Source organism: Cydia strobilella, chromosome 20 (assembly GCF_947568885.1).
Source record: "Cydia strobilella chromosome 20, ilCydStro3.1, whole genome shotgun sequence".
Taxonomy (NCBI): domain Eukaryota; kingdom Metazoa; phylum Arthropoda; class Insecta; order Lepidoptera; family Tortricidae; genus Cydia; species Cydia strobilella.
In genome coordinates, this window is record NC_086060.1 from 7,700,171 (window position 1) to 7,716,032 (window position 15,862).

The window sequence follows — 15,862 nt, forward strand, 5'->3', positions numbered from 1 at the left end:
AACGACACTTATTCGCGCGATGCCGTTTACCGCATCTCCAGCAAGTCGTATCGTCGCCCGTCGAGCTATATGCGCCGCCGCCGCCGCCGCCGCCGGATGCCCTTGCGCCGACGCCGCCGCCGCGCTCTGCACCCCCGGTCGGCCCTCGCGGCCGGGCTCCGCCATGTCGCGCGCGCAGGGCGTGCAGGCCCTCGCCCGCCACGCCGTCGCCGCCGCCGTTCGCACCCGCCGCCGCCGAGCCCCCGCCGGCCCCGCTTAGGGCCGCATGTTTCTCCGCGGCCTCCAGTGCCAGAGCTAGTTCTACTGCTTTTGCGTACTTAATATTTTTCTCCGCAAAAATCCGTGATCTCATGGCCTCACTTGCCAAACCAGAGACGAACTGATCTCGCAACTCCTCCTCTAACCTTCCCGTAAAATTACAATTGACTGCGAGATGTTTAAGACTTTGTAGAAAATCTGTTAGCGTTTCACCAGGTTGTTGCCTCCGTTGTCGATAAACATGGCGCTCGGCGATTTCTGAGCGCTTAGGCTCGAGGTGATCAGAAACCAACTTGACGAGGTCGTCAAATGTTTTTGTCTCTGGGTGGTCAGGAGCACAAAGGTCGCACATTAATGAGTAAGTCGCGTCACCAACCACGGTAATTAACGTCGGCACTTTTAAAGTTTCTTTAATTTCGTTTAGTAAAATAAACTGTTTGACACGTCGTACGTAAGCCGGCCATTGCTTCGAGCTTAGATCGAACGCTTCGATTTTACCGATTGGCATTTTACGACCCGCAAAAAACTTAATGTGCACGACACACAACACTTAAATACTTAAATAATCACTTATATACTCGAAAACGCGTAAATACTCGGTAATTAATTAGAAATCTCGACGGCGCCAGTGGAAAGTATTAAGTAAAACGCAAGCTAGACACTAACTGACTTTATTCGAAATCTACCCGACATATTACAATTGTTGGCATACCCTACATTATCTACCCGAATCAGTAATCAAAATTAAAAAATCCGTCAGGTCTGTTTAAGTTAATCAATCAACCACATAAATAATATTATCTTCAGATATATCAACCCTAAGGTTTGTCTTTTTTTTTAAGGTGACTGGTTGTATTGAATTGAATGGATTTTGACACATACTTTTATAAAAATATTCCTAAAGCATTTACACATTTTAAGATTTGTTCTGCAGAAAGAGACAAAGCATGAGATGAACCTTCTTCCCAAAGTCTTTATTCTACTTTCCCCCCCCCCAGGATCGCGTTAAAGGCTTAAGCTGGAAGCAACCATCAGCGGTTTTTATAATTGTCTACCTTGCAACCCAAAGCAAAAACTGTCAATGTCATTAAAACGTCCCTTGTCACTGCTGTCAGTGTCACTGTCATTCAAAACCACAAAGTGAAACTGACTGGCAATTTTTCAAGACAAAAGCCGGAAATCACTGTAGAAAGCGTAATTTAATTCATAAAAGAGAAATTAAATCATGTCTTTCTTAGCCAAACAGTTCGGCAAAAGGGTAAGATGACACAATTACTATTAAACTTATCAAATTGCTGCATATCATATATACATACATTTCTGGGCGGCGTAATATGATAATCATCCCTGTTTCTCTGATTTTAGGTGCTTTTACCGGCACTTTCTACAGTAAAGAAAGTGAACCTTTCCACAAGTAAGTACTTGAAAGTATTCTAGTCGTGAGTTAGGAAATTTGTCGTTGTTTTGTTGCATAACCTCTACTTATAAATTGTAATTGGGAACGTCGCAAAACATTGCTTTTTTTTATTCGTCCTTCTGGACAGGCTAAGACCATAGGCCATACGGCCTCGTTTTCGCTAAGATTAATGACTGTTGATGGTGGAAAAATAAAAATGCTCGTCATTTCAGTGAAATTGTGGTTTGTTAATAAAATAAATAAATAAATATTATAAGACATTCTTACACAGATTGACTAAGTCCCACGGTAAGCCCAAGGAGGTTTGTGTTATGGGTACTCAGACAACGATATATATAATATATAAATACTTAAATACATATAAAAAAACACCCATGACTCGAGAACAAATATCTGTGCTCATCACACAAATAAATGCCCTTACCGGGATTCAAACCCAGGACCATCGGCTTCACAGGCAGGGTTACTACCCACTAGGCCAGACCAGTCGTCGGTCATAAATGAAGGACAAAATTTTACAGACATATGCCAAGTTTTATATATAACCCCTTTGTCACTATATTTACTATGTAATCCTTTTCCAGCCAGTGTTGCCCTTACCCCGAAGGTTCAGAAGCCCGCCCCAGACTTTGCAGCGACAGCTGTAGTGAACGGAGAATTCAATAACCTCAAGCTGGCTGACTTTAGTGGGAAATATGTTGTCTTACTCTTCTACCCGTTGGATTTGTAAGTATTCTGTTTAGTTCATTAGAATTGTTAGACACAGAATGATAATAAACAATAATTTTGTGGCTCAGGGTTGACATGATTTAAATCACTTGATTTAAATCATAAAATTTTTACTATAACCAACTCGGCCCAAAATTGTTTAGAGAATTCCCCGGACCACTATGGCACGCACACATGTGCAAGCGAGTCATACCGTAACAGTTTCAGGGTTTCCCCACTATAATACGAGACGCATGGTACCGAAACAGTTCCAGGATTCCCCGAAACCAACCGAAACTAAAACACGAGACGCATTTCGCTTTTCGCCCGGTCATTCGTAGTTGACTAGTGAAAGAGTGAATACAACAACAAGATGTCTGGAAGAAAAAAAGATGCTGTGTGGGTTTATTTCGATGAAAAAAAGCAAATGTTTAAGCAAATAAATAATTATCTTATCTTATCTTATCTTAAGAAAATGAGAAAATCAAAAAAATCGGATTTTAATCAAATAAATCCGATTTAAATCAAATTAATCGGATTATTATGATTTTTTTATAAAAATCATGATTTTTATCAACCCTGAATATATTTAATTATTTATGAACTGTATACTATGCACACACCAAAATTGTAAGCTACTATTACAGAAGAGTGGTGCTTCTTAATACAACTATCTACTAGTATCTAGTACAAGTATCTACTAGTATCTAGTACTTAAATAGAGGCATCGGCACAGATGTGAAAAGTTTCATTATTAGTTACAAAATATTTTTCATTTTCATTTTTTCAATTATGACCAGAGATGGAATTAATGGGGGCAAAATTAAATGACAGGTAGTGAGTTCCTATATTGATAAACTCAAATATCAATACTTTTCCCATGTAACTTAAGTAACTTTAAGTTAACTGTAAAAAATGTAATCGAACAGTCGCCATCAGATATATCAGAGCGGCCATAGTGCTCACAAATATCTAAACATGCCTCTTTTGTCAAGGCATTAGAGTGCGTGTTCAGATAGTTTTGAGCACCTTGGCCGCTTCGATATATCTGATGGCGACTGCACTTAGTATGATAATAATATAAAATAATAACTTTCTTTAAAAGGATTGTTAAACTTTACTTATTATCAGATCATCATACTCATTATTCAAGTATAATCATTATAATAAACCATTAATTATTACCAGTCACAATTAATCCCACAGTGTTTTATTTTGTGCCATATAAATGCTTCCCGCAATTAAAACTAATTTCACATTTTTTTCATAAATTTCCAGCACCTTTGTCTGCCCCACGGAGCTGATCGCATTCAGCGACCGATCAAAAGACTTCGCCAACATCGACTGTCAGGTTCTCGGAGTGTCCACTGACTCGGAGTTCAGCCATCTTGCCTGGATCAATACACCCAGGAAGGTAGTGTTTTCTCATGTTAAGTGTTTTAAGATTTAATAATCATGATGATTAAATCTTAAAACCAAAAGATCACAATAAGCTGTAGCCTTACCACAACTGCCTTATCTCAAACCAAAGATAGATATAACTCCATAATAGATGGATACAGTCTAAGGAAAAAACGTGCCTCGAAAATCACGAAAATTTGATTCTCGATCAGATGGCGCCACTAGCTTTGGCCTACTCTCGTATAGAGGGCGTTGACGGTTTCATTTGTTATTTATAATTTTAACGCATATCAGTGAAAGATCATGGGTCAAAATCATATAAAAATAAAAAATGCAAATAAAAAAAAAACATTTATCCATATTTAAATACATTTTAACGTATTTTTATAAATCTTCATTTTTGGTTTTAAAGTATGTCGATAGATGGCAGTGAATTTACATCATCATCATCATCATCATTCTCCTGGCGCATTCCCTATTTGGGGTCGGCCCTCCTGATACTTGATCGCCACTTGTTTCGATCTTTAGTCATTGCTGGCATTAGGCCTAGCTCCATCATGTCCTTGGAGATGGTTCTAGTCCAGTTGGTTGGCGGGCAGCCCCTGCCTCTCTTGCCCTCGTCTATAGCCATAACTCGTATCGTCTCTGCGCATTACATGGCCATACCAGCGTAATCGGCCCTCGTGCATCTTATGATGTATCTCTGCAACTTTAAAAGTGCCTCGGATATACTCATTTCGAATTTTGTCTGACCGAGTACCACCTCCAGACCAGCGCAGCATTTTCATTTCAGTTACATGTACTTTCTGTTCGTCACACTTTCTCATTCCCCAACATTCGTATCCGTAAAGTAAAGCTGGTCTCACTGCTCGTTTGTACACGGTACCTTTGGTTTTAACTGGCATTCTTGCGTCACAGAGACCTCCAGTAAGAGATCTCCACTTGAGCCATCCTGTTTTATTCTGCTTTCAATATCACTTACGGTATCGGCTTTAGTATTAACAACGGACCCTAAGTACTTGAATTTCTCAACCTTATTCAAAGGGTTTCCATCGATTGTGGGTAGTGACTGCGTGCATATGTCGCGGTTAGAGAAATTGCAATGCATGTATTCAGTTTTCTGCCGACTCACTCTTAGTCCTTTGTCTTCTAGTGCCGCCCGCCATGCTTCGAGGTTCCTTTGAAGTTCCGGCAGTGATTCCTCTACTAGGACTACATCATGTGCATATAACAGTGTCCATGGGGCCGGTTTTCGCAGGTCTTTGGTGATGTAATCCATGACGATATTGAAGAGCAGGAAGAATTTACAGTGGTTATAAAATTTACTATGACAGTACCACTCTATCTTATATCCTCTTTGGCTCAAACCGACATATTCGCTAACATCTGCGTAACTTACTTTGTATACATGTCGCTCGCATTAATATGCGAGTACGAGCGAGGTGCATAGAAAGTACACTCGTACAGATAAACAAAAGGTTTTTAATCCTCATTTTGTTTTCGCAATCGGGAATATTACGCGAAACTCTGCGCAGGCGCAGTGGCGCCCCCTATGTATGTATAAGTTACTATGCAGTAATACCCCCTATTTTGTTGAAAAATGTGTGATTTTGTATTGCGTGGACAAATTAAACTAAAATAAACCTTAGTAAGTTTGTAACTGCTACATACATTTTACTGCAACACATACAATGCATCTGAAATTGTATCTATAGACTGAGTTTAATTCAAGTTACTCTAGCACTATGAACTATGAGTACTACCAATGAGTATATAATAAGATAGAACGGTACTGTCATAGTAAATTTTGTAACCACTGTAAATTCACTGCCATCTATCGACATACTTTAAAACTAAAAATGAAGATTTATAAAAATACGTTAAAATGTATTTAAATATGGATAAATGAATTTTTTATTTGCATTAATTATTTTTATATGATTTTGACCCATGTTCTTTCACTGGTATGCGTTAAAATTATAAATAACAAACGAAACAGTCAACGCCATCTATACGAGAGTAGGCCAAAACTAGTGGCGCCATCTGATCGAGAATCAAATTTTCGTGATTTTCAAGGCACGTTTTTTCCTTAGACTGTATCCATCTATTACGGAGTTATATCTATCTTTGGTACTACTGACTGACTTTATGTCCTATGTCCCCTAGATGGGGCAGAGGGCGCCAGTGCGTCGGCATCTGTATCGGTCTTGAGCTTTGTGCTTGATTTCGCTACAAGTGTACCTACACCTCTGCAATAATAGTCTGTATCCAGGTCTGCTTTGAGACTACTACTAGTCACTTGAACTCTAGCACTAAAGCCTCATGGAAATAAGTTTTTGTTAACTTGCAGAATTAAAGGCTTCTAACTTGAAGCCTTAAGTTTTATGACGAGAACCCAGACTAAATGAGCTAACATTTGGTGTTTCAGGACGGTGGTTTGGGAAAACTAGACATTCCTCTTCTGGCCGACTACAAAAAGAAGATGTCCCAGGACTATGATGTTCTATTGGATGACGGCTTCGCGCTGCGTGGTAATTTTTATTTTATTTAAAAGGCACACTAAACAGACAACACATTTAATATTGTTACAAAAAGTACTTAAGTGGTAGGTATTACTTAAGAATGCCATCCAAAGCAAGCATGCACAGCAAGAAAAAATAATAACTAGCAAAAAAATTATCCTAAAATTATAAAAAATATCCTAAAACTACTCTAAATTATACTAATTACTCTTAATATCCTTTTTGAGGTTCAAAATATTAGGTTTTCAGGAATATATTTGGATTTTCGTGAAAACCTAGTCTCTTGCGGCCTGGGAATGGATTAAAGGCTGACATTATTAAATATTTCGCTAATAAAAAAAAAAACAATCTAAATATCCCTTTGACCGCCAAAGACGTGAACTGACGCGCGCGGCTACAGCCCAATATCAACCTTCGTGCACTCGGACAAGGTTCAAGATGACGCCTCGCTCACGATAGGCGTGACATTCATAGGGTTAAATATTAATATAGGTACATTTATAGGTGTCTCAAGATGAAAGTCTTCGAACAGTGTGTGTTGCCAGTGATGACATATGGAACTGAAACGTGGCCGCTTACTGCGTGCCTCATAAGAAGGCTCAAAGTCACCCAAAGGGCAATGGAGAGGGCTATGCTGGGAGTCTCTCTGCGTGATCGCATCAGAAATGAGGCCATCCGAACCAAAGGAACCGATGTGCCCTCCGAATCGCTAAACTTAAGTGGCAATGGGCGGAGCACATTGCACGTAGAACACGGTAGAACCGATGGCCGTTGGGGCGGATAGGTTCTCGAGTGGCTACCACGTACCGGAAGGCACAGCGTGGGTAGACCCATCACAAGGTGGACTGATGACCTGGTAAAGGCCGCGGGAGTCCGCTGGATGCGGGTGGCGCAAGACCGGTCATTGTGGCACTCTTTGGGGGAGGCCTATGTCCAGCAGTCGACGTCCTCTGGCTGATATGATGATGATAGGTATATTTTAATTTAATACTGGAAACTAAAAAGAGTCCTTCGTCATTTCCAGGCCTCTTCGTGATCGATAGGAACGGTATCCTCCGTCACATGTCCATCAACGACTTGCCAGTCGGCCGCTCCGTCGAGGAAACTCTGCGACTAGTGAAGGCCTTCCAGTTCTCCGATAAACACGGACAAGGTACGGTATAACACGAGTATTGTTCGAGTTGAATAGTGGGCAATAGTCATCAAGAGTTATGCCCCATTTACACGATGGGAGAACTTGCATGCCATATTTGATACTCGACACATTACTATAGTCTGCATCTTCTCAAAAGATTTCGAGTCGCGTGCCATTGTCAGACAATGTCTCTGACAATGGCACGCGCCGTAGCATGCGCTCAGACTTAATGGCACACAATGGCCGACGGCCACACAAAAGGAACAATGGCTTTTGTTTAACAGATTACCGTCTAAGACCTAAAAATCATTTGAGAAGATGCAGATTATAACAACAGAGTACAAAACATTCAGTCGATCGACCGAATACCGCAATGTAACGAAAATCGCATGCCCGTCCGTGATCCGTCTAAAATGTCTAAATACTCTAAAAGGAGCCTTAGGACAGTGTGGAATTAGATTTTCGATCCTAACTCCTATAATAATGAAAAATATCGAAAAAAGACGAATGAAGGGGTATAAATAACAATGGTTAATATACATCAGATTGTGTAAAAATATTTCCCATAATCACAGAATCCATACTAATATTATAAATGCGAAAGTCTGTCTTTCTGTCTGTGTGTTCCCTCTTCACGCTTAAACCGCTGAACCGATTTAGATGAAATTTGGCATAGAGATAGGTTGAGTCCCTGAGAAGGACATAGGATAGCTTATATCTCGAAAATCATCCCTTAAGAAAGTAAAAAGCGGGGTGGAATTGAGATAATTAACGAAGTGCCTGCTAATTTGTGTGCATAATATGCTCAAATTTAGATTGCTATGAGATTTTCTCCAGGCGCTATTCTTACTCTAGCTGCGGTTACTAAGTCCACGCAGACGAAGTCGCGGGCAAAAGCTAGTAAGTAATAGTACTACCGTACAGAAAGGACACTTTCTACAAACCCGAAGTTTGACAGCGATTAAGGGTCGACTCCTGCTGTCCCTTTCTAATGTATGGCACTATCCCTTTCGGCTATAAATAGGTAAACCCTAAAGGGTTGTTAAAATTCAAGTCATTATCTTATCTGTGGTTGTGCACGCAAAGGGACGTCAAGTTGTGCCAACCCTAATAATTGCTTGGAGCAATGCTGAGCCGAACGAAGCCGAGTTTGGCCGAAAGGAGGAGTGTACTCCCACTGCCATAATGTCAATATCCAGAGAGTAAACTGGGGACTTAGTTTGCATGGATGGTCGTCCACTAATTACACTACCCTCTTAATACTTCAGTTTCCTCACAGGCTCAATAATGTGGATGTGATTTTTATCTTCTGCATTAAGCTAATTTTTCGGTTTAACTCACGTAGGCAAATTTGCTTAGTGTTCGTATGACTGACAGTTCGTTTTTATCAAATTTTTTTCAAGGATGAGATCTATAATAATAATGTAGTGCAATATTACCTACACTAATACATTATTTTTAAGTATAGATTGCACATTGCACATCATCCTGGCCTCGTCTGATAGTGGCGATGTCAGGATGATGTTGCAGCTACCAATGTTGGTAATTTTGATAAATGTCATATTAATATTGTCTTCGGTTACCGCGATAGTTACTCATGAAATAAAACTATGAAAACGGATTATATCGCGTATATTGAATATATAATACATCCCGACGTTTCGAACCCTTTACAGCGTTCGTGGTCAACGGGTGACTGAGGAAAAATTACAAAGTGCAAAAATACCCACATACTAAAATATATAACTTTAAGGCTGGTTGTACATGCAAAATCGGTTCATAAAGCTAGTTATACACTACAATTATTTTCAAGTATATATACGAGATAAAAAAAAAATGTCATATTAGTAAATGTGACGACTGTTTAAATTCAATCTTATTTCTTTTTCCAGTGTGCCCAGCCAATTGGGACCCAGACACGAACTCTGACACAATCAAACCGAGCCCTAAGGAAAGCAAGGAGTACTTCAATAAAGCTAACTAAATAATTATCTAGGCTGTATGCTGTATTCAATCTTGGGGGCATTTATATTAAGTCCATTTTTGCATGGCATGGACAAAAAATTTGAAACTATGAAAGGCTCGGAACCGGTTTTTTCTTCCTACAAGAAATACGTATTATTACGTTTATTGGTTTATTATTTCATTTTGAATTGGACGATCTGATAATACGAAGATGTTACCTACATACATAATTCAGTCTTAAAGAGCATAAAATGATTAAAAATATTGGGCTATTTCGGGGTTCTGAAAAAAAAAACCGGTTCCGTGCCCTGGCTATCTAAGAGAGCAAAATAGTTATTATTAAGGTGGCATCTAACTGTCTGTGAAGGGTTAAATGTAAAAGAAACGTGGTCACAGCTTCGAGCAACACTGGCTTCCGACATTGTGGGAAGGGAGGAGCCCAAGCGATATCTTACCGTACAAAATCGTTCTGCTATTTTTTGCGGGGGGAAACGTGCACACAGTCGCACTTATACTACATAAAAAATCCAATCTGTAATGACGACAAAAATACATAGATAATGACACACGTCAAAGACAAATCTTGCACACCTCGATCTCTTTTTGTGTATGAATCGCATCGCGCTTCTGTGCTTCGGCAGAGGGAAAATAGTGCGAATGCCGACTCCCTTCCCGCTGTTGCTCGAAGGTTCAAAGTCTCAATAAATAGATAGGCTCTGTGAAGTACTCGAAATCTTTATTTAAAGTAGTTAAGAATACATCATCTGTTAAGTTATTTGAGTTTTATTTTTACCCCAGACTTGTTTTTGCGAACAAGCACAGCCGGCCTAGCCAAGGTGTCAATCGCTATCGCTACGACAACGAAACGCTTTGCGTCTCTCTATCACTGCCATATTAGTGCAACAGTGACAGTTGCGTTTCGATCGCTACGGAGCGTAAGCGATTGGCATGTTGGCTACGCGGCCTGGTAGACAATTTGATTGGGTTTGATGTTGTTTTTGGACCGCATTCTCTAGTAATATTTTAACTGACATGGTAGAACCACGTAGAACATAGAAATCGTATCCTCCTAAAGGGGCCCACTGATTACCATTCCGCCGGACGATATCGGCCTGTCAGTTGTTCGGAACTGGCAAATTTTTTGTTCTGACAGGCTGATATGGCGGACTGATAATCAGTGTCCCCCTTAAGGCTCACGGTTCTATAGGACTTATTAAGTACGATCAAATTTAAATCATTTTCAATAGGAACACTGCTGCATTTGTTTTGACCCGTTCAATATACAAACAAAACAAAATCAACTCTAAACAGAGACCTTTTCGACGCCATGTTAAACACAAAAGCTACTCGGACGCCACGTCACCGAAATGTCAAAACTGAAATTGAACTTTATGCACATGCACGTAGGTCTATGTTGCTCTGTGGGCTTTGACCGATTAATCCGTCTTTGGCGTTGGACCTGCGATGCCGATATATCCGTCATTGGCGTCCAAAAGGTTAATAAGTGCTGGATTTTCTGTTAAATAATATTCCAAAATCTGAATTGACAAAATTAATATAAGCAGGGTATTTTAATGTATTTAAAATAAATTATTTCACACCATGCATGAAATAAAGCACCAGATAATTATTAGAAAAACATAGATACTTAGCAGTTATTTTTAAACACAAGTTCTAGCACATCTATAGGATCGTACCATCTATGATAATATATTAGATAGATAGATAGATAGCGTTTATTCGTGGCAAAAAAGAGGAAAACACGTACATAGGAAACACAACATAAATAATATAAGCCACGAAATGGTCCCGACTCAGCATGGTGCTAGCCTGGCTGGGCTAGCGCTGATCTTCCGTCGGGGCCATGAACTAGTGCAGTTCTAAGAATACTAACACAGTATAAAACAAATAATAAAAGACACGTCAAGATTAATTAAAACAAACAAGATGCAAAAATAAAAATAAACAACAATTCGTTAAATAATAAAAATGAGAGTGAGTGGCGGTTGCGGAAGGGACAAAAAAGGCAGTAAGTACATACTTAATACACTTATGTAAATATAATAATCTATATTGAATCTAAATGTAGCTTGTCTCAAGTTTGAGGCATTCCACGTTAAATTGATGTTTAAGCATAAACTTTTTTAAAGTTGTTTTAAAACTATGAATGCTTTGCAGGTTTCTGATAGGAGGTGGGATGTTGTTCCAACACCTAGTGGCTGCGTAACGAAAACTGCCTCTGAAGGCTGCTGATGTGTGTCTAGGAGTTAGAAGTTGAGTCGCAGACCGCCGACCCCAGCGTGACTCAGATATGGAAAGCTTCTCATACAAATAAATAGGAGTCTGACAGTTTATTACTCCAAAGAGTAAAGAAGCAAGGTGCAGCTTACGGCGGTGGTGCATTTTTAGGATATTGTGCTGATTAAGGAATGGTGATACGTGGCCCCGCAATGGAATGCAGAAACAAAAGTAGACAGACGCACGAGTGATCCTTTTTCCCTTTGAGGTACGGAACCCTAAAAGTAAACAAATACCTTTGTAATCTTATCTTTAAGACCTGCTAGCAGCAAGGGATATAATTGATTGCCTTGTTTGTAACGTTGACATAAGACATTGAATGATAATATACCGGGTAGTGTTCCGCAATACGAGCAAAAAATTAAACTGTAGCCTGTATACTCCTCATACTGACCAACATTTACTATTAAAGATAACTTGTGTGTGTGTGTTTTGATATATAGGGTTCCGTCCCCAAAGGGAAAAAATAGGACCCTATTACCATAGAGCGGTACTGTCATAGTAAATTTTATAACCCCAGTAAATTCACTGCCATCTGTCGACACACTTTAAAACTAAAAATGAAGAAATTTAAAAGTGGAAAAATTACTGCCTTGGGTGAGACTTGAACTCACGGCCTCTAATTCAGTAATTTTTTTCCACTTAAATTTATTCAAAGCTTAATAGCATCGATCGCAGACGTTTCTGCTTGTTAAAAATTAATTTAAAAATGAAGATTTGTAAAAATACGATAAAATGTATTTAAGTATGGATAAATGATTTTTTTATTTGCATCAATTATTTCTATGATTTTGACCCATGTTCTTTCACTGATATGCGTTACAATTGTTAAATAACAAACGAAACCGTCAACGCCATCTATACGACAGTAGGCCAAAGCTAGTAGCGCCCTCTGATCGAGAATCAAATTTTCTTGATTTTCGAGGCACGTTTTTTCCTTAGACTGTATCCATCTATTACGGAGTTATATCTATCTTTGCTATTACTAAGACTCCGCTGTTCGTCAGTCTGTCACCAGGCTGTATCTCATGAACTGGGATAGCTGAAATTTTCACAGATGATATATTTCTGTTGCCGCTATAGCAACAAATACTAAAAACAGAATAAAATAAATATTTAAGTGGGGCTCCCATACGTGATTTTTTTGCCGTTTTTTGCGTAATGACGACTCGCACTTGGCCGGTTTTTATTAATACGCTTTAAAGTTTATTCTAAGACGCATTCTGTTAAGTTTAAGGCGCGTGACAAGCAACGTCAATCACAATGACAATGACGTACATTAAAGATAATAATTATTTATTTGGATGAAAAATAGGCAGTCAGACTTCATTATTTTTAAAAGTTATTGAACAAATGTGTCACCGTTTGAGGAGTAAAATCTGTTTTAATTATTTGCTCGTGTTACAGGCCACACCCGGTATAATTTTATTGATTATGATAGTAACATTGTATTATTTTTATTACCCAGGTACTTACATCAAATTAGGTTGTAAAATGCACGCAAAGTAGGCGAGGTACACGAAAACAATAACTACAGCGAGCTGTAAAATTGCGTGGACACAATTAATGTAGTTTTTTTTACTAGCCGAATTATGGTGCCCACTGCTGGGCAAAGGCCTCTCCTATTGTCTTCCACGACTCCCGATATAGTGCCTCCTCCGGCCAGTTGTTGACAAAGGTGTCTAGGTCGTCCCGCCATCTCCGTCTGGGCCTGCCGGGTCCGCGCCCCTCTTCTGGCATCCATTTGGTGGCTATGCTAGCCCATCTGTCTGGATGCATGCGGCAGACGTGACCGGCCCAGTCCCATTTGAGCCTAGCAGTCTTCTCGCCGACGTCAGCAATGCGGGTTTTTGCGCGCAGCGTGGTGTTCCGGATACGATCGGCTTCTCGCCGACGTCAGCAATGCGAGTTTGCGCAGCGTGGTGTTCCGGATACGATCGGTCCTCTTCACACCTAAAATGCTGCGCTCAATAGCCCGTTGGCAAACCTTCAACTTGGACTTCTGATTCTCTGTGAGTGACCCTGTTTGAGCACCGTACGTTAGGACGGGCAGGATACACATGTCGACGAGTTATCGCTTCAGTGACAATGGAAGGCTACCCTTCATCAGCTCTCTCGCAATGTGATAATTGAATGAATTTATTTTTAAAGTGGTCATGGAATTTTGCATTTGGGTGTGCAATTGTGCATACTAAACTTCATGTACGAATGCATAATAACCGTATGGGCTAATAGAAGCTGAGCGGTGACCGCCGTGGCCAACTTTCGATCCTGAGGTTGTGGGTTCGAATCCTCGCTCTTACCAATAAAGTTTCTGGAACTTACCTATTTACGAAATCATTTGATATTTACTTTTTATCAGTTCCTCTTCGGTAAAGGTAACATCACGGTAACATAGTGAGGAGACCGGGTTCCAATAAGGTCAATTTCCTGCACAGGTTAGGATTGCCTGTCAACGATAAAAAACGCGAATAAAATCGGGATGATGTCAAGTGTCATTGGAAGTGTAATTCAGAAATAATACCTATGTGATTGCGTAAATTATTTGCTTTTATATTCTATTAACAGTACTCCAAGATATAAATTCTGAATGAAAAAGGGAAAATTCCAGCAAATTTTTCCACTTTTTAGGGTTTCGTACCTCAAAAGGAAAAAACGTAACCCTTATAGGATCTCTTGCGCGTCTATCTGTCCGTCCGTCTGTCTGTCACGGCCTATTTTTACAGTCAAGGACATAAATATACATACATTCCCAAAGTTTCTAAAATATGTGTACGCTCTTACACCTTAGACAATAAAGTCGTGTTTACATATTTTTTAACCCATTTGTCTGGATCGATATTTTTGCCTTCGACTGTACAGTACCGGAATCAGAGGAGTGGCTCATAAATGATACCTCGGTAACCGCGTTTAAAATTAGTCCAAATAGAACATATAGACTTCGAAACTGGCCAAATACAACATTTCAGATCCGATAGTTACCCAGACAGGCTCGATCCCCCAAGGTAGTGTCTTGGGATGTATTTTGTTCTTAATTTATATAAATGGCTTACCAAAAGCTATAGAGTAGTATAGAGGACCTACGCGCTCTTTTCGAAGATGACGTTTCGGTGCTGTTCTCGTGTTCAGATAAAAATGAAGCTGAAAATAAAGTGACTGTAACAATGAAAAAATTTAAAGCTGCGGGCGCAGCACGGTTCCATTTTTGTCGTCTATCACTATGACAGGCATGGTGACAAGCGATAAAAATGCGACCGTGCTACCCCCGCTGGTTGGATATTAATAATCTTCAACTCAATCTAGAAAAAAAAACAAAATAATCCAATTGAAACCCTACCAAAAATCAGCATTACCAATTACTTTTAATTACAATATTACAACATTAGAATCTGTTAATTCAGCTACTGTACTGGGTATCGATCTAGAAACTAACATGAACTGGAAATCGCACATCCAGAGACTGTCAAAAAAGCTGTCCTCCTTTTTATATGCACACACACACACACACATTAAACGGGCGACCGACTTCAAAACGGCCCTTTCTGTATACTATGCATACGCGTATTCAAGAATGACTTACGGTCTCGTTTTATGGGGGAATAGCACTGACATGGATAATATCTTCATTCTCCAAAAGAGATGTGTTAGAATATTAACAAATTCTGATCAAATGGACTCGTACAGACCTCTTTTCAAGAAACTCCAAATACTAATTACTCTGCCGTCAGTGTACATTCCTTGAATAATGTAGGGGAGATGTGTGCAAAATGATCCCCTTAATGGAAAAACTTTACTGTGTTCAAAGTTGAAGAGAAAAACACAAGATTTAAATATTTATGAATGATTGATATAAATTTCTGTTTGACTAGTCTTATTACTAGTCTTAGTATAGCTTTATAGTATAAGTTATAATATTTTTTTGTTATTTATATTGTATTGACATGATTTTATTTGAAATAAATTAAATAGTGTTTATGAATAATCCATTTACTTATCTAAGCAACTGCATACTCATTTCTTATATTTTACGTGTAGTTTTAATTAGTTGTAGTTAATTGTTATGTTTTCTAAAAGTCTAGTTTTTTATTAATGTAATAAAATATTTTCATTTTCATTTTTTTCTAGTAAAGGATAATTTTATACCTATGTATGGTTAAA

At 39.2% G+C, this 15,862-nt stretch overlaps 1 protein-coding gene across 1 annotated transcript; it reads left to right on the forward strand.

Moving 5' to 3' along the window:
• Positions 1-1,379: 1,379 nt before the first annotated feature.
• LOC134750672 (peroxiredoxin-2-like) lies at positions 1,380-10,181 on the forward strand. The gene is made up of 7 exons (XM_063685904.1): positions 1,380-1,516; positions 1,624-1,672; positions 2,260-2,401; positions 3,662-3,797; positions 6,213-6,315; positions 7,331-7,459; positions 9,334-10,181. Exons 1-7 carry the CDS (start codon positions 1,484-1,486, stop codon positions 9,423-9,425), a joined length of 684 nt encoding a protein of 227 aa, XP_063541974.1. The 5' UTR covers positions 1,380-1,483; the 3' UTR covers positions 9,426-10,181.
• The last annotated feature ends 5,681 nt before the right edge of the window (positions 10,182-15,862 follow it).